Source organism: Sapajus apella, unplaced genomic scaffold, assembly GCF_009761245.1.
Source record: "Sapajus apella isolate SASKATOON/1434 unplaced genomic scaffold, GSC_monkey_1.0 scaffold58, whole genome shotgun sequence".
Taxonomy (NCBI): Eukaryota; Metazoa; Chordata; class Mammalia; order Primates; family Cebidae; genus Sapajus; species Sapajus apella.
Genome location: NW_022436998.1, coordinates 10,128,926 through 10,149,275, shown reverse-complemented (window position 1 = coordinate 10,149,275; position 20,350 = coordinate 10,128,926). Strand labels below are relative to the sequence as shown.

At 36.7% G+C, this 20,350-nt stretch overlaps 1 protein-coding gene across 6 annotated transcripts in view; it reads right to left on the bottom strand.

The window, feature by feature from the left end:
• Window positions 1-20,350, bottom strand: part of PRKG1 (protein kinase cGMP-dependent 1) — a 1,332,247-nt gene that overhangs the window by 21,170 nt on the left and 1,290,727 nt on the right. For all 6 annotated transcript variants that reach the window (XM_032245676.1, XM_032245675.1, XM_032245677.1 and 3 more), the window contains 2 exons: window positions 10,170-10,309; window positions 9,171-9,260 (listed from right to left, as the gene is read on the bottom strand). In XM_032245676.1, the coding sequence (XP_032101567.1) occupies window positions 9,171-9,260; window positions 10,170-10,309 (230 nt within the window). The remainder of the gene's footprint in view (window positions 1-9,170; window positions 9,261-10,169; window positions 10,310-20,350) is intronic.

The window sequence follows — 20,350 nt, the reverse complement described above, 5'->3', positions numbered from 1 at the left end:
ACTCTTGTTGCACAGGCTGGAGTTCAGTGACAAAATCTCAACTTACTGCAACCTCTGCCTTCCAGATTCAAGCAATTCTCCTGCCTCAGCCTCGTGGGTAGCTGGGATTACAGGTGCCCACCACCATGCTCAGCTAATTTTTTTGTATTTTTATTAGAGATGGGGTTTCACCATATTGGCCAGGCTGGTCTCATACTCCTGATTTCAGGTCATTCACCTGCCTCAGCCTCCCAAAATGCTGGGATTACAGGTGTGAGCCTTGGCACTCAGCCTCTGGGCTTCTTTTCTATGCTGATGAGAAGAAAGAATAAGAAGCAGGGAATGGTCATCTCAGCTATGAGGTGACAGAAGGAGAATGTCTGGGTTGCCATCAGAGACTGCCTGTGCTAAATCTTGGGGGCTCAGAGGTATATCCATGTCAGTAATGAATAAGGTCATGGAAGCCTTTCTTCAGACCAGCCTAAGTAAATTTCTTGTATACTTTCAGAATAGCTTTTCCATTATTGCTTCTGTCCTCTGACACAAGAGAAAAACTGAATACATTGACAGAGTTTTTGATGACAGATATTTTCATATACACTGTGATTAATAGCATAACAGCATAATCTTTCCCTTGGCACAATTTCATTTATTTCTAACAATTAATCTTTAAGATTTTTAGCCCCAATTTAAACAAACAGAAAGCTGGTCACTGGCAATATTAATTGGAGCCTAAATGTCTAAAATGATGGTTTTTTTCCTGGTAATTTTTTTGAGAAGGAAAAAGAAAAATCACTTAGAATAAAAACAATAAGTCTACATGCCTACACAAGAAAGAGTGTTGGACAGGGATAATTATTCTGAGATGATTTTTACATATAATGGTTAATTCATTACATCTGAATTTTTAGGAACAAGCAGATAGCCACTATTTCTCTAGGTCATAACTCTTCATGGAGTATTAAGTATATCAGGGGGCTCAGGAATTGTGTACCTCAAATCCAAGTGTGATAAAAGGGAGGAACAATGTAAGGATCAAAAGGCAACCCAGTGGAAGTAGAGAAATCCATTGATACTTTCCCTCCCTTTACTCCTCCCAAAGTAAGCTGCTTCTTAATAGCAAATGTTGGCTACCCTGAGACATCAAGACATGCCTCACTCAGAAGCCTTGGCTGGCAGTACAAACCAAATGTGAAATGAGGTAAATTATGAAATAGTACTTTCAAAAGTAAGTTGAAAATTAATGCCTGTGCATGTTTGATGCCTCATGGGTGGACTTTAGATTGAGTTTTGTTATTGTTGTTCTGGTTAAGGATGTTATTAAAAGATTTAAAAGCTATGAGAGGATATTAGAGAAATCATGGCAGATGGGAGGCAGGACTAGATTGCAGCTATGATAGAGTAGTCGGGGGGGTGGCTTGCATTGTGAATTTTAGCTTCAGATGGACTGCAAGAACAAACCAGCAATCCCAAGAGGACCACGGACACACTGAAGGAAGCAGACTACTCCTGCAGGACCCAGGAACCACCTCCCCACACCCGCCAGAACTGTTAGTGCCTCAAGTGCAGAATTGGGAAAGGGAGACCCTCCTCTCCTGAACACACACCCCCACTAGAGAAGCGGAAAGTTTGTTTGTGGGAAAAGTGTCCGACTTTACCTGCAGCTGAGTCAGTTTGGACAGCCGAGTGAAATACACGGGTAGAAGGAGCAGCAGAAAGGACCTAAGAGCTTGCTGGGTCCCCTACCAGGCCATTTGTGCCTGGCACCACAGAGATCCAACGGGAGAGGAGCAGGGGGTAAAGCTACACAGGGAGAAGCAAATCTCTAGCTGAACTCTGTAACAATTAGAACTGTGTGAGAAGCCTCCTGTCCAGAACTCAAGGGATGGTGCAAATCTGCTGTGCAGACTTCACAAGCTGGGGAAGAACCAAGCCCTTTTCTTTTGAAACTGGTGGCAGATAGCCTGGGCCAGGTTTTTGCCCCTATCACTCTCCATCTGGAAATGGTCTGGGGGCCATTGGGGGTGGCACAGTGGGAGTGAGACTGGCCCTTCAATTTGCGTGGGAGCTGGGTAAGGCCTGTGACTGTCAGCTTTTCCCCCACTTTCCTGAGGACCTGCATGAGTCAGCAGAGGCAACCATAATCCTTTTAGGTACACAACTCCAGTGACCTGGGAATCCTACCTCCATCCCCCAAAGCAGCCGCAGCAAGACCTGCCCAAGGAGAGTCTGAGCTCAGCCATTCTTCCCCAACTGATGCTCGTTCCCTATCCACACTGGTAGTGGAAGGCAAAGGGCATATAAACTGGGAGTTCTAGGGCCCTGTGCACCACCAGTTTCTCCCCATAATACCACAGCTGATGCTCTCTGGAATGTGCTACCTCCTGGCAGAAGGCCAACTAGCACATAAATAGAATATTAAACCACCAAAGCTAAGAACCTTGATGGGGTCCATTGTACTCCCTGCCACCTCTACCAGAACAGCACTGGTATCTAAGACTCAGAGACCCACAGATGGTTCACATCACAGGACTCTGTGCAGACAACCCCAAGTACCAGCCCAGAGCCAGGTAGGCTTGCTAGATGGCTAGACCCAGAAGACAGACAACGATCACTGCAGTTCGGCTCAAAGTAAGCCACATCCATAGGAAAAAGGGGAGAGTGCTACATCAAGGGAACACCCTGTGGGACAAAAGAATCTGAACAATAGTCTTCAGCCCTATGACAGAGACCTTCAAAAGAATCTGAACAACAGCCTTCAGACCTTCCCTATGACAGAGCCTACACAAATGGGAAGGAACTGGAAAACCAACTCTGGTAATATGGCAAAACAAAGCTCTTCAACATCCTCCCAAAATCACACTAGTTCACAAGCAATGGCTCCAAACCAAGAACAAATCCCTGATTTATGTGAAAAAGAATTCAGGAGGATGGTTATTAAGCTAATCAGTGAGGGACCAGAGAAAGGCAAAGCCCAGTGCAAGGAAATCCAAAATGTGATACAAGAAGTGAACGGAGAAATATTCAAGGAAACAGATAGCTTAAAGAAAAAAAAATAAAAAATTCAGGGAACTTTGGACACACTTTTAGAAATGCAAAATACACTGGTAAGTCTCAGGTATAGAATTGACCAAGTAGAAGAAAGAAATTCAGAGCTCAGAAACAAGGTCTTCGAATTAATCCAATCCAACAAAGGCAAAGAAAAAAGAATAAGCAACATGAACAAAGCCTCCAAGAAGTCTGGGATTATATTAAATGACCAAACCTAAGAATAATCAGTTTTCCTGAGGAAGAAGAGAATTCTAAAAGCTTAGAAAATTCATTTAGTGGAATAATCAAGGAAAACTTTCCCAGTCTTGCTAGAGATAACAGAAATATACAGAACATTTCATCCAACAACTGCAGAATACATGTTGTATTCAACAGTGCATCGAACTTTCTCCAAGATAGACCATATGATAGATCATAAAATGGGCCTCAATAAATTTAAGAAAATTGAAACTATATCAAGCTCTATCTCAGACTGCAGTGGAATAAAACTGGAAATCAACTTCAAAAGTAACCTTCAAAACCATGAAAGTAGATGGAAAGTAAGTAGCCACTTTTGAATGAGCATTGTGTCATAAATGAAATCAAGATGGAAATTTAAAAATACTTTGAACTGGACGACAATAATGACACAACCTATCAAAACCTCTAGGATACAGCAAAGGTGGTTCTAAGGGGAAAGTTCATAGCCCTAAATGCCTACATCAAAAAGACTGAAAGGGCACAAACTGACACTCTAAGGTCATGCCTCAAGGAACTAGAGAAACAAGAACAAATGAAACCCAAACCCAGAAGAAGAAAGGAAATAACCAAGATCAGAGCAGAACTAAATGAAATTGAAACAAAATATACATAAATGAAACAAAAAGCTGGTTCTTTGAAAAGATTAATAAAATTGATAGACCGTTGGCAAGATTAAACAAGAAAAGAAGAGAGAAAATCCAAATAAACTCACTAAGAAACAAAACAGGAGATATTACAACTGACACCAGTGAAATAAAAAAGATAATTCAAGGCTATTACAGACAACTTTATGCACATAAACTAGAAAACTTAGAAGAGATGGATAAATTCCTGAAAAAATACAACCCTCCTAGCTTAAATGAAGAATAATGACATACCCTAAACAGACCAACAACAAGCAGTGAGATTGAAGTGGTAATTTAAAAATTACCAACAAAGAAAAGTCCAGGACCAGATGGGTTCATGGCAGAATTCTATCAGACATTCAAGGAAGAATTTGTACCAATCCTTTTGACACTGTCCCACAAGATAAAGAAGGAACCCTCCGTAATTCATTCTATGAAGCCAGTGTCACCCTAATACCAAAACCAGGAAAAGACATAAACAAAAAAGAAAACTGCAGACCAATATCCTTGATGAACAAAGATGCTGAAATATTTAAGAAAATACTTGCTAACTGAATCCAACAACATATCAAAAAAATAATCCACCATGATCAAGTGGGTTTAATACCAGGGATACAGGGATGGTTTAACAGATAAAAATCAATAGATCTGTTATACCACATAAACATAATTAGAAAGAAAAATCACATGATCATTTCAATAGTGGCAGAAAAAGAATTCAACAAAATTCAGCATCCCTTTATGACTAAAACTTTTAGCAAAATCGGCATACAAGGAACATAATGTAATAAAAGCCACCTATGACAAACCCGCAGACAACATACTGAATGGGAAAAAGTTGAAAGCTTTCCCTCTGAGAACTGGAAGAAGACAAGTATGCCCACTCTCACCACTTCTCTTCAACATAGTACTGGAATTCCTAGCCAGTGCAATCACACAAGAGAAAGAAATAAAGGGCATCCAAATTGGTAAAGAGGAAGTCAAACTGTCACTGTTTGCTGAGAAAATGATAGTTTACCTTGAAAACCCTAAGGACTCCTCCAGAAAGCTCATAGAACTGATAAAAGAATTCAGCAACATTTCTGGATACAACATTAATGAACACGAATCAGTAGCTCTTCTATACACTAACAGTGACCAAGAGGAGAATCAAATCAAGAACTCAACCCCTCTTTTTTTTACAATAGCTGCAAAACAAAAACAAAAACAAAACAAAACAAAACAAAAAACAACTTAGGAGTATACCAAAGCAAAGAGTTGAAAGACTTCTACAAGGAACACTACAAAATGCTGCTGAAAGAAATCACTGATAACACAAACAAGCGACACAAATATCCTATGCTCATGGATGGGTAGAATCAATATTGTAAAAATAACCATGTTGCCAAAAGCAATCTACAAATTCAATTCAATGCAATCTCCATCAAAATACCACCATCATTCTTCACAGAATTAGAAAAAAAACAATTATAAAATTCATATGGAACCAAAAAAAAGCCTGCATAGCCAAAGCAAGATAAAGCAAAAAGAACAAATCTGGAGGCATCACACTACCTGATTTCAAACTATACTATAAGGCCATAGTCACCAAACAGCATAGTGCTGGTACAAAAATAGGCACCTAGACCAATGGAACAAAATAGAGAATCCAGAAATGAACCCAAATATTTACAGCCAACTGATCCTTGACAAAGCAGACAAAAACATAAAGTGGGGAAAGGACACCCTTTTCAACAAATGGTGCTGGGATAATTGGCTGCCCACATGTAGGAGAATGAAACTGGATCCTCATCTCTCACCTTAGACAAACATCAACTCAAGATGGATTAAGGACTTAAACCTAAGACTTGAAACTATAAAAATTCTAGAAGATGGCATTGGAAAAACCCTTCTAGACATTGGCGTAGGCAAGGATTTCATGACTAAGAAACCAAAAGCAAATGCAATAAAAACAAAGATAAATAAGTGGGACCTAACTAAACCAAAGAGTTTTAGTACGGCAAAAGAAACAGTCAGCAGAGTAAACAGACAACCCACAGTGTGGGAGAAAATCTTCACAATCTATACATCTGACAAAGGACCAATATCCAAAATCTACAACAAACTCAAACAAATCAGTAAGAAAAAAACAAATAATCCCAGTGGGCTAAGGACATGAAATAGACAATTCTCAAAAGAAGATATACAAACGGCCAAGAAATGTATGAAAACATGCTCAACATCACGAACGATCAGAGAAATGCAAATCAAAAGCACAAGGTGATACCACCTCACTCCTGCAAGAATAGGCAGAATCAAAACAAAACAAAACAAAAAACCGTAGATGCTGAGGTGGATGCAGTGAACAGAGAGCACTTCTACACTGCTGGAGGGAATGTAAACTACTACAGCTGCTATGGCAAACAGTGTAGAGATTCCTTAAATAAATAAAAGTAGAACTACCATTTGATCCACGAATCTCACTATGGGTACCTACCCAGAGGAAAAGAAGTCATTATTCACAAAAGTTACATGAACACCCATGTTTATAGCAGCACAATTCACTATTCACAATTGCAAAATCATGGAACCAACCCAAATGCCCGTCAATCAACGAGAGGATAAAGAAAGTGTGTGTGTGTGTGTGTGTGTGTGTGTGTGTGTGTGTGCAAATGATGGACTACAACGGAGCCATAAAAGGAATGAATTAACAGCACTTGCAGGGAAAAAGATGAGATTGGAGACTATTATTCTAAGTGAAGTAACTCAGGAATGGAAAACCAAACATCGTATGTTCTCACTGATATGTGAGAGCTAAGCTATGAGGGCCCAAAGGCATAAGTGTGATGCAATGGAGTTTGGGAAATTGGGGGCAAGAGTGGGAGGGGGTCAAGGGATAGAAGACTACAAATATGGTGGAGTGTATACTGCTTGGGTGATAGGTAAACCAAAATCTCACAAATCACCACTGAAGAACTTACTTATGTAACCAAATACCACCTGTACCCCAATAACTTATGAAAAAGTGAAATAAAATAAGTAAGCTATGAGAGGATAGTTGGTTGCCTCCCTTTGTGGCTTATTATTACTTTCTTGTTTAATTCCACCTGTAAATCTTCTTCTATTCTAATTAGAAAAAAGGTAGAAGACTTCAAATAAATCAGTGGATTGAAATATCAAGTCAAATATAATACAGTAGAAACACATTAGATATGCCAAATATTAACTCACACATTAAAATATTAACTTTGTTCAACAAACTATATATTCTGAGAAGACAGACCACATCTGTTTGGTTTATTACTGGATACCCAGCCTCTATCACAATGCCTGGGATATAATCTGTATTTACATATTAAGTAGCAATAATACATAATATATATGCTATTATATAATAGCTTAGTATAGATGTTAACCTTATCTCCTAATGCCAACATGATACATTCTTTTTTATGCTTTTTTAAGTTTAATTTTAAGAAATGAAATAAAATACTGATGCAATAGGATACAATGTGGTAACAAGAAATCCATGACATATATAAGTAAGGTCACGGGACTAACAGGTGAAAGGGCATGTTGTACAAAAATATGAAGGTACCAGCCGGGTGCAGTGGCTCATGCCTGTAATTCCAGCACTTTGGAAGGCCGAGGCGGGCGGATCACGAGATCAAGAGATCAAGATCATCCTGGCCAACACGGTGAAACCCCATCTCTACTAAAAATACAAACAAATTAGCTGGGCATGGTGGCACACGCCTATGGTCACAGCTACTTGGGAGGCTGAGGCAGAAGAATCGCTTGAACCCAGGAGGCAGACGTTGCAGTGAGCCAAGATTGCGCCACTGCACTCCAGCCTGGTAACAGAGCAAGACTCCATCTCAAAAAAAAAAAAAAAAAAAAAAAAAAAAATGAAGGTACCATAAGAACACCATTAGGAATGACAATTTTAATCAACAGTTTATAAGAAACCACTTGTTTTTTTCTGGGATCTCTACAAAGTAACAAATGTAAACACATTACATGATTATATATATCAGGACTACCTATGGCTAAGTTTCAGAAGGATGCTACCCCATGAAGGAGAGTCTGGGGGGCAGGACTCAAACAAATAAGAAAAATATAGGTGTCTAAAGGTGAGTGTTCAGAGGAATACAGATGACTTTTGAATGAGCAATAAACCATTCATAGAAAATAATCAAAACATTATTCACAGGAAAATAAAAGTATGTTTTTAAAAAGCACAGGGTAGATAATGATCTCCTGAGCCCTTTTTCTTTCTTTTCTTTTCTTTTTTTTTTTTTTTTTTGAGATGGAGTCTTTCTCCATCACCCAGGCTGGAGTGCAGTGGTGCAACCTTGGCTCACTGCAACCTCTGCCTCCTAGGTTCAAGCAATTCTCCTGTCTCAGTCTCCCGAGTAGTTGGGACTATGGGTACGTGCCACCATGCCTTGCTAATTTTTGTAGTTTTAGTAGAGACGGGTTTCACCTTGTTGGTCAGGGTGGCCTCAAACTCCTGACCTCAGGTGATCTACCCGCCTTGGCCTCCCAAAGTGCTGGGATTACAGGCCTAAGACATTTTATAGGATAAATTACATTAGAAGATAATTATTTAATTTGCTAGTTATCTAAATATGAGATGGAAAGTTAAGACACAATGAATTTGCATGATTAAAACAAACAAGCACCATCTAGACAAACTTTCCTTGTCCTGGAAGGGTAAGAAGGTAAGTCTAAATCAGATTATTTACATTAAATATTACTTATAAGTGGATTCTTTTCTTTTTCCTGAGACTAGCCAAGGGATAAAAACATGACTGGAAACCTATGTTAATTTTGAAACCAAAGAACAATGTAAAGGTAGAGGGAAACATTACTATGGAAAAAATTCCCAGTGTCACAAAAAGGCAAACTGCCTATCTGGAAAAAGAGTAGAGCAATTAAATAGATAGTTAATTCAAATTGTAATTATAAAATAACTATAATTCTCCTGCTAAGGCAATGAATTGAATTCCAGCTGCAGGCTTATCTAATTCTAACATTTATGCTAAACTAAGGTCATATATTCACTTTGCTAAGTACCACTTTTATGATAGACTCAGCCTGCATTGTTAGTTACAAAGTGAGTTTTATTATATGCATATGGTGGGTTATGCTCTGTACTTACTTTAAATATTGAAATATAAGGATATTAAAGTATAAATATGATCATTATACTTTATTATATTAACCCTTCTATAGACCAACATGGGCAACTATGTTCTTAGAGACGTCACAGAAATTTCTTAAATCTCCTACCTATCCCTGAGAATGGTCCAGAGCTCTCCACCTAGACAAGCTTCCATCAACATATACAAATATTTGCTGTCCTTGAATGTTCTGTACAGTCTGTAAATTGCAAAGAAGAAAACAAAGGTTATAAACATTACTGTCTTTTACAAGTGTGCAATTTTGGGGGGACCCAGATTATAGTTTTGATTTGCCAAGCTCAAAATTTTGTCAGAATGAGAGAGATCTAAGCCCACATAGGGAAAAGAAGCCAATGGCTCATGAATAAGGATTTTAATAGGAGAAACTAGGGTGCTAATCTCTCCCTTGAAATGGATTAATCCTAATGATTATGGACAAAGAGGGCTTCTAGAGATTCTTTCCATTCCAATTTGGGTGATGTTTCAAGCATGGACTCTTGGGGTAACATTTAGTCATCATCAACATGTAATGAAAATGGATATAAAGTGGTTTGAACTTTATAAATTCAGACATGTATAAATTTCATGTGCTACTCGCTTAAATTCATCCTGTTAAATTACATCCTGTTCTCAGTAAGTGTCATTGGAAAATTCACTATAAAAAGCTGCTTCTGCATATAAAAATCTCCTCATTATCCATTTATTAGTACTGAGGTGGAATGGTCAGCTGTCATTTCATTTTTTTAGATCTTCAAAAAATGTTCAGATAATTAAAGGTTAAATAGTTTGATTTTAGATATTTTGTCTTTTAAGCATCAGAGGTCTATGTAGAGTTTGGGGGTTTTAAAAAGGATAAAAATGTAATGTTAGAAATTCTGGCACCTCTTTTGGGAAAAACACATTGTTTTCAGATACTGATTCTCTTTAAAAGGAAGAATAGAATCAGAAGTTTATTTTTAAAAATCAAACAACTTTCTTAAGGTTAGATTAAAAATAAGTTTCTTTGTATATATGAAATGTATTAACAGCAAGCGCAAGTGGCAGAGGGTTTTGTGGTGGATTTGCCACTTGGAGTTGGGTACATCTGTCCCTGGGATGGGGCCTTTACCTCACTATGAAGTCGGAATGAGCTCCCTGCATGATCTGCTTCTCTGAGCGGATGTGCTCCTGCTGTCTTGTGTCCACAATGTGACGTTTCTTGAGAATCTTCATTGCAAACGTTTTAGATTCTTCACTTTTCAACTGGACCTTAAAGAAAGAGAGAAGGTACTAAGAAAAAGCCCACAGACTTATAAGAGTACATTATTATTTCAAAATTAACAGGTACATGGAGCACTTAAATGAACCTCAGCCCCCACCCAAGTCACACACACAGGAAATCCTTGCTAGAGCTGGGTTTAATATCCAGGGCTCACACCTATCATCCAGTCTCATGCTCTGTTACTGGCTGAATTTTAACTAACTCAATTCCAAATTAATTTTGTTCATATGTGGACTAGAAGAGGGAAAATGTACTTCGTTATAGTTTTATTATTTCATTTCTTAGCATATATTTGAATACAATTTATGGTTTTTCTTCTTCAATCAAAAAAGTAGAAAAAATTAACTTCCAGTTTTATTTAAGTAAAGATGGCCAAAAATAGGGTCATACAGACCTTTATGTTCTTCCTTCTTAGTTCTAGTCTACAAACATTTCTAGAGTTTTTAACTTGAGTGGTGAACCTTAGTCTCTGCTGAGACTGCAGACTGTTATTTCTTCAGTACTGGCTGTATTCATTTCCTCTTTTTAACTTTGCGGAATTTTCCCTCTCTATAGTTTAAAGAGGAAAAAAAATAATGTAACAAGATTTTTTTTCAACAGATTTTGAAAACGGTTTGCTTTTCTTCTTAAGCATGCATGATGGCTTCAGTTCGTTTGACCTCAAACTTTACTCTCTACTAACCGGGAAGGCCTTGAGATTTAATATCTTTCAGTGTGCCATGCCTCTCTTGTAGCTCACATGGCTTTCAGTGGCTCCAAAGGAGGCAAGGGACTTCCAAATGCCATACCTCAGACAGGATGCTAATTATTGTTTTACAAGAAATTTCAACAAGGTGACTTGTAAAAAAAACAAGAGAGATAATAGAGCTAATTACTTAAAAGCAATATAAGGGTGTCATCATCTAGTGCTCTCAAGCAGCAGAATCCTCAATATGATACAAAACAGCCACATTATTTGGAGGTAATGAAACCTTGGGGAAATAACATGGCATGCTGTTTCTGCTTTTCACTTGAAGTATGGCTGTCCCCTCTTTAGTTGTTAATTATTTACTGCTTCATCATCAGGGATAGTGAAGTTCTTAAGTGTCTTGTTCCTGCACACATGTACAGATTGAGTTCGAGCTGAGAGGACATTAATGTGGCAAGTTCCTTAGGAGGGAGCATGAAAATACTGAAAATAAATGGGCCTCAGTTAGCTGCCAGAATCTGAGAATCTGTATGACAGGTAGAGGGAAAAATGGGTATTTGAAAATGCCTTTAACAGCCAAAGGCTCTCTGCCCTGTCTGTGAAACTCAAAGATGACAGATTAGTGTGATACAAGTAAATTCAGTCGCAATTCATAATAAAATGCAAAATGTGAAAACTCACTTCTAAAAGAAATCTGGGCAGCTAGGGGAAGATGGCATGAAAATGAGCTACATTAGAGTACTACAATTCAGAGAATAAGGAGTACAGTCATATTCCCTCTTCAGAGCCATACCCAGTTTAACCAGTGAGGAGTCTTGTGTAGTTCAAAAATGCCTACTGTGAAAATTATTCTCTTTAGTGATGATAATGCAGATTTTTTCATGCTTGTACACAGGGTCAGAGGAAAGAATTCAGCCTTTATGGTCACAGGTCTGGACTTGAATTCTGACTCTACTTAGTATCTCTCAGTATAAGCAACTAGTGTCTCTTGGGCTAGTTGCTTAACTGCTCTGAGTCCTATTTATGGCTAACGATAATACTAGATACCACAGTTATTGTGATCCTAAATGAGAACCTGCCACCAAATGGTCATTCATTGACAGACTCTCTGCTTGTACCCAGCAATCTCTACTGAACAGGGCAAATCTAATGTTGCTTTTTCAGAGGAACAAACTGATTTCCCAAAACGGTTCATATCTTTCCCAAAGTTACAGAGTTATCAAGTGGCAGAACTGGATTCATATTCAGGTGTTTTTTGGCCCAAGCTATTTCCAGTATATACTACTTCGCTTCAGCTGAATACAAAAACAATTAAATCAACAATTGATACTTTACAAATCAGAGTTTAATGGAATTGGCTAACTCATGGACTGTGAGATAAACTGAACAATATGTCTACTACCTTTAAGTTTAACTTGTGCGAGGCATGTGATTTGGGAGAACAGCCAAGTCCTCACTGACGTTTTCCTAGGCACTTCCAGGGACCTCAATGTGTTAAGGGTTTAGGGTACCTGATTGCTTGAATACTACAAGGAGAAGCCAAGTGGAGTAGGAAGAGCGTAATGAGAGCTGGTGGGTGGCAGATGCCATGAGAGATAGGTAAAAGCTACAGAAGTTCCTGGGAGTCAGGCTTACTAGCTGCCAATTTAAAAAGTATTAATTACAAAAAGTTTATAGAACTATACTGCTAACCTACTGAGGCTTTCTGCTTTGCCTTTACTTTGCAGGGAAGCAGTTCTTAGGTCTACAATCATCTTCCTTCTTTGCACTCTGTACAAGACTCATGAGTTCCTTAGAGGCAGGGCCCTTAGAACCTCCACTTCCAATTTAAACTGGAATGACACAAGACTCACAGAACCCAGGATCCTAACCAAAATATTCGGGGTTCCTGAGGACCACTGGTTGAGCTAACTCAATAGAGACAGTCAAGAATGTTGAAGTTAATTATTTGCATAAAACCCAAGTAACATATTCATCAGAAATCTTCTGACAAACCACCTTATTTATGATCATTCAAGAATGTTCAATTCAACATTGTTTCTAATGGAAAAATTTATAAACAATCTAAATTTCTAGAAAGAGGAGGAGTTTGCAAAATAAATTATGGTATATTCATGCAATGCAACTGTAAAAATGACTTAGAATTATGTTTAACATTATGAAAAAATAACCAAAACATATGTATAAATAAAAGATATTGATTATAAGACAGCATACATTTTATGATCTCACAAGGTGTTTGTATGTTAGTGTGTGTGTGTCTGTGTATATATATATATACACACATCTATATGTGAAATAAATTGATGAAGACACAATCACAAATGTGTTCATTGATAGGTTAACAATGGTTTTTCCTTAGGGAGATTTTTAGTTGATTTTTACCTCTTTTTACTTTTTGAACTGCTTAACTTTTGAATAATCATCGTACCTTGCCTTTACAATGAGTAAAACTCTAGTCATGAAGAAACTTCCAAGTCTCTTTTAAATTGTAACAGATATTTATTATTATTGTCTGAATCTTTCTAACTGATTTCGGTTCAACTAGAATTCCATGAATGCAAATTTTGAGAAATTGTACAGAGCATAACAACCTATTTACGTCTGGGGCTGAACCACTCACTACCATCTTCTTTCAGCGCTGGCCACAAAATTTTTTTTCAATATCATCTCTAAGTAAGTTATAGCAATTTGTATTTGGTGAGCCTAAGATATTATGTTTTATTATAAAAATATTTTAACAAATCTAATCCATGAAGAATGTTAAGGTGGCATTTAGTTTGCTTTTTATTTTTCCTGTTGTCCAAATTAATTATTCCAAGTCCACGTGTGCTCATTTGAGATGATGACGATGATATTTTAGCAAGTCAGTTAAAGCTATGAAATTACTTTTGAGTATAAAAAGAGATCAGCAAAAGAGGAGAACAGGAATGCATATTTTTGTTCTTTCTCTTGCCCAGGAATCCTTCCCAGCCTAGATAGTTATGCATGTTCCTCAGGTTTGTCTTCTTTTTGCAGACTATCCTAACCTTCCAGGTGGCCAGGCTAATCCTCTGGTTAAGAGTGTGACTAGTGTGATATCTGAATGATTTTTGTTTCAATCTCAACCTTTTTTTTTTTTTTTTTTTTTTTGCTTGTTCTCTTGGACAAGTTACTCTCTGCTTTCATTTCTTCATCTATCATATAGGGATATCCTGATAGGTTACCTGTGAAAACTAAATAAAAGGGTTTATGTATCAAACAAAGTGGGGGGAGGGACAGAGAAAGCCCTAGATTGAGAGACTGTGAATATTTTATCCTACTAGATTAACTGTGCCAAAGGGCAGGTTCACCAAAATCGGCCAAAGGTCTATAATAACACATCAACAATCAAGAACATCAGTGAACAAATCATTAGATGCTCTATAAATACATAAGCACTGTGGTGTTCCATCTCCATCATTTTCCAATACTTCCCTATTGCCAGAAAGCTCTTCACAGCCCTGTAAGACATTGGACTTCGAGTCTATGTTCAGAAAACAATGTAAGCATCCTGGTCTGCGGCAGTGGAGTATAATAACAAAGCTGAAGCACCATGTACAGAAGCCATAAAACTGCCATGAAATTCAAGAGGAAATAGGCATGAAGTTACTATACATTAAATAACTGGGTATTTAGATTACTAAAATAGATCATACACATAGAAAATTAAAAAAAAATGTAGTGTAACACAAAATTTTAGCATCTAAATATATGTACCAGAAAAGGTATATCTCAAGAGACAGAAAGTAGATGAGAGGCCAGGTGTGGTGGCTTACGCCTGTAATGCCAGCACTTTGGGAGGCTGAGACGAGTAGATTGCTTGAGCTCACAAGTTTGAGACCAGCCATGGGCAACATGGCAAAACTGTGTATCTACAAAAAACACAAAAATTAGCTGGGTGTGGTGGTGTGGGCCTGTAGTCAGTCCCGGCTACCTAGGAGGCTGAGGTGGGAGATTGTTTGAGCCTGGGAGCTGGAGTGAGCCGAGATCTAGCCACTGCACTCCAGCCTGGGTGACAGAGCAAGACCCTATTTCAAAAAAAAAAAAAAAAAAAATGTACCTGAGGATGGGAATGGAGTATTTCTAAATGGGTACAAGGATTCTTACTGGAGTGGTAGGAATGTTCTAAAACTGAGTTATGTGATGGTCATTACAATTCTAAAAATCACTGAATTATACACTGAGAATGGGAAAGTTTTATGGTATGTAAATTATACCTCAATGAAGTTGTTAAAGAACTTTCATAAAGAGAAAGAACTCATAATTTCTCAAATCTACAACTTCTAGTTATGTATTAATTTGTCAGGTAGCTATATGTTCCTTTACATTTTAAGGAATTTAATGTCAAAAACATATTTCTCTATGCTTACCTTTTCATTTACAATAAAAGTTCTCCAGTTAGCCAAAAACTAGATTTTTAAACTCTGAATTCTGTGAAATATTGATACATTTTTAAAAAGTCATTTTTAATGATTTTTTACTTGTTTATCAAAAAACCTAAATTTAAAAGTCTTAATTTTTAAAAAATTAGGATCATGAATGAATTTAAACAAAATGTACGTAATTAACACAAAGTTCTTTAAAAGTTATCTTGTCAAAATAATAGATACAGTTGGCTTTCTGTATCTGTGGGCTCTACATCCACATTCACGCAACCAAAATGGATGGCTGTGTTTGAGATGAACACATACATACACTTTTCTTGTCATTATTCCCTAAACAATACAGTGTAACAGCTCATTAGATAACATATGCATTGTATTAGGTATTGTAAATAATTTAGAAATGATTTAAAATATAGGGGAGAATGTGTGTATATGCAAATACTATGCCATTTTATATTAGGGAATGGAGCATCTGTAAACTTTTGTATCCACAGCAGGTAATGGGATTGGTGAGGACAGGTCCTAGAACCAATTCCCATGGATACTGCGGGGGCGGGGGGGGGGGGGGCTTAAAATATTGTAATAATAAACCAGCTGCAATTGTATGCAAGTCTATATGACACCCTAAAGCCTCATTTTCCTTACTTATGGGAATAAAACCAGTCCAGTCATGGTGGCTAATGCATGTAATCCCAGCACTTTGGGAAGCTGAGGCAAGCAAATCACTTGAGATCAGGAGTTTAAGACCAGCTTGGCCAACATGGTGAAACCCCATCTCTACCAAAAACATAAAAATTGGCTGGGCATGGCAGCGTGTGCCTGTAATCCCAGCTACTCAAGAGGCTGAGGCAGGAGAATTGCTTGAACTTGGGAGGCAGAGGTTTCAACGAGCTGAGATCGCATCACTGCACTCCAGCCTGGGTGACAAGGCAAGACTCCATCTCAAAAAAGAACAAAAAAAAAAAGAAATAAAACCAGCTTCATATTAAAGAAACAGATATTGTAAGATCAAATCAGATAGTGTATGTGAAAATTCTTTGGAAATTAAAAATTTAATTTCCAAGATATGGTATCTTACTATTAGAATACATAATTAAATCTGTTTTTAAGTTAGTAGTCCCAAATCAACTGAATGAAAACAGGACTAGGAAAAATCTACCTGTTTGAATTTAAGGAATTTTTATTTCCATGGTGAAAGATAAAGCAAATTTATTACTCTGACTCAGATAACTTTTTGGACATGGCCAACTAAAGTGCCCACATGCCTGGGAGAAGCCAGCTTACTACATTCATAAAAGAAAATGAAATGCTTTAAGTGAACAGAAAGCTTCTATCCTACAAATCAGTGTTGGGTTATATTTCCCAACATTTCTTAACAACAAAAATAACAAAAAGATACTAATTCTATTATTTACTTAAGCAGGGAACACAATAACTTCTCTATTTCTCTCACTTTTCTCTGCACAATGACATATGATTTATTTTTCCCCTTGGCCAACGTCTGAAATTTAAGGATGAACGATAGCATTTGCCTTGTTTCATAGGATACAAGAGAAAAGAATAAAAGGAACTTGTCACAGCCTGAGTGACACATGTTTGAATGACCCGAAAATGCACAGGATAGATTGTGAGTTTAACAGAGATGTCAGAATTGGAAAGCTTTTCAGCCATGAGGCATAGAGGCACAGCACTGTTGTAGTGGTGACTCCATTTCATGGTAAAGGCTTCATTCATAAAAGTTCCTATTCATAGATAGCTCCTCCACCTACACACAGAGACTCACACACACATAGAGTCAGGTATAACATTTTGAGAAGGAGGATACAAAAGTAGCTTATTTTTATATATGCCTTTTCATTAGAATCCATCTGCCGTTTGCACAATGGACAGACAATCAAGAGAGGGTCTCTCTTCTTCTTATCCTTGTTTTTCTTTCCTCATTTACCTCAACCCCTCATCAAAAATATCAATAATTTTCTTTGCTCTGTAACTTTCCTTCAGACTTAAAATCAGTTCTACAGCTAGTGACCCAAAATGTCAGCAAATATCTATATTATTACATTTAAATTTATCAAATGACAAAGGTATTTTTGTAGAGGAGATAAGTTTTTTTTTTTTTTTTCATTTTTTAAGACATTTAACTTTCAGTTTGGAGGACAGTCAGAAAAAAAAACCTAATACTTTTCTATTTTTAGTTATACTGTGAACAAAGGATTGAACAATTTTCTAGAAGTTACTTACAAATAAAGAACATTTATAATTTCCCTTAATAAGGAATTAGCATTAATTCATTTTCATTCAAAAGGCCTTATCATTCCTTAAACAAAACATTTATCTCCTACCATATTTATGCTAAATAAGCTTTACTTTATTTTGCAGTGATTATTAAAAATGGTACTTACAGGATTTTATTACCTATAATATACTTCAAATTATTTTCTTCATCAAATATTCAAATATTTTTCATCCTTTACCCAACACTTTAATTTCTATGCATAATCTCACTTGTATAAAGAAATACTATGTGTATCAGCTTTGAAAACTTGTTTACATATTTTCAATTGAGCACATGAATATCTCACATAAATTCATTTATTCAAATACTTAAAGCACACATATAACCACATAGGTGAAGTTGAGTGTTTATATTTCAATTCCTTTCATTTATTGACTCTGAAAATCTAAAATGAGTTGAAATGAAACACAGAGGATCACATACTGTAAAATTCAGCTCTCTTTCAGACTTCTGGCCCAATTAACTCATCAAAGGTTTTGCACTGCAGTTATACTTATAAAATATAGGGATGAATGACTTTATAATTTCTTTAAACTGTTACATACTGGAAAACATTAATAAAATGGCTTATAATCAGATCTTAATGTCTTAATATATGCCATCCTTAAACTTCATCTCTTCTGATGTTAAAAAAAGGATAACTATACAATTTATCCATCTAACCAAAAACAACTTGTACCCCCTAAAGATATAACAATTTAAAATATTTTTTTAAATACTGAAAAAGTGCTGGGAGACAGGGCTGTGGGAGTGGGAATGACGGTGGGGAGAATGGGGGTGGAGGGATATAGGGGAGAACCTACCAACCTAGAAGTCAGTGAATCTTTCAATAATAAGGCAAAATAAAGACATTTTCAGATGAAAGCAAATTAAGGAAAAAAGAAAAAGGTAATTTCTTCCCCCATATGATTCTTATATTTCACATTTATCTTGTGTTTCAGATTTTCACAAATCTAAAAGGATATCAACTGTAGCCAAGTCAGTTCAGTAAGTATTTACTGGATTTTGCTTATGTTAGCTTACTTTAGGGAAAACAATCACATTAAAAATTTAAACTGCTTTGTTCATGTGGATGTGACATCCAAGGTCATAGTGATGACCAGACAGTGGCTCCTCTTGTTTTAACTTATTTGTTTGAACTTCTTTTGGGTAGTGATGATCTCCCCCCTCTCAGTGTGAACGTGAAAGGCAGTGGGCTAGAGCTAGGGACTAAAAACAAACTACCTGGCTCACAAAAGCTCCTGACCTCATAGCTCAATGTTGAAGCTAACATGTGGTACACGTCAATGGCAATGGGGAATACTGAGGGACCAAGTACTAATTAGCAATAAATTAAATGTATGCAATCAATAAGCTATATTGAAACATACAGAATTACCTGTTTCACATTTTTTCCAGAAAGCAAGATAAATTTCATTTTATATAAAAATACATGACTAATTTCTATATAACTAAGATACACAAGGGGACTATTTTTCTTTCTCATGGAAGGAATCCCTCTTTGAAAGTGTTTACATGAAAATCTCAGGAATGCAGACTGCACTGTTGTACAAAATAACCTACCTTTGTCAGAAGAGAAATTATGATGTCTATTTCTGGGAGCAGCGCCACCTAAAAATAGCCTGTCTGGTCACCTTATGATGCATTCTTTCATGTCATGGATGGAAGTTCAGAACTGAGTCTGTGTTTATATGCTTTCATTACTTAATGTCCAAACAGCTCTTTTTTTTTTTTTTTGACCAGTCTAATCTTTTTAAAGAATATAACACAATTATACTCTACTGATTGACTATCTAATATTTCTCTCTGCTCCCCCCATAGAACTTCACTTTAGTCTGGTAACTTGTTTCGGTGTCTTGTGACATGTGGCCTTTTATGTTGTAACCTTTGCCTGGAATGGCCTTTTCCCAGAATGGCCTTTCGCCATCTGTTCATTTAAATCCCAACCTATTCTCCACCGCCTGGCTTCAGTTCTGCATAACTTCCCAGGGCCTCTTCTACTCCATCAGTTTCAAATGACCTCTCTCCTGATGAACTACTGAGAATGCTTCTGCATAATTTTTAATTTAACACAATAGCATAAGCTTTTGTTTGCTACTTTTCAAATGTGTTAATTATCTTCTTACTTAGGAGGAGACAGAAATTCCTTGAGGCAAGAATGATATCAGATATTTCCATATCCCATAAATATTTTGGATTTTTTTAAAACAGATGATTTTCGCCTAATGTGATATACCCATTAATACCCGGGATAAAAAAACGTAATATTTGTGTCATAGAAAACATAAAGGCAGTGTGACCTAAGTGTTAACTTTTGGAAGAGCTGTTTTATCACCAATTATCTTAAGCTTTGGAAAGACAAGTCCAGTGCATTCTAGATTTATAGTGTTTATTCTAAAATCTCACATAGGTTTAGAGGAAAAACTAACATTTTATCTTCTGGTAGGATACTAAATTCCACTACTTGTAGTAGAAATAGGCATTTCAATTAATTGCTAATATATAAAATTTCTATAATTAATTTCCCAAGATGTGTAAAAAGAAACTTTTATTTTTTTATTCATGTAATCTAGATTTTGTTATAATTACCAATGTACAAAAGAAAACATATTCTACAATAATAAGATGAAGTAATGTT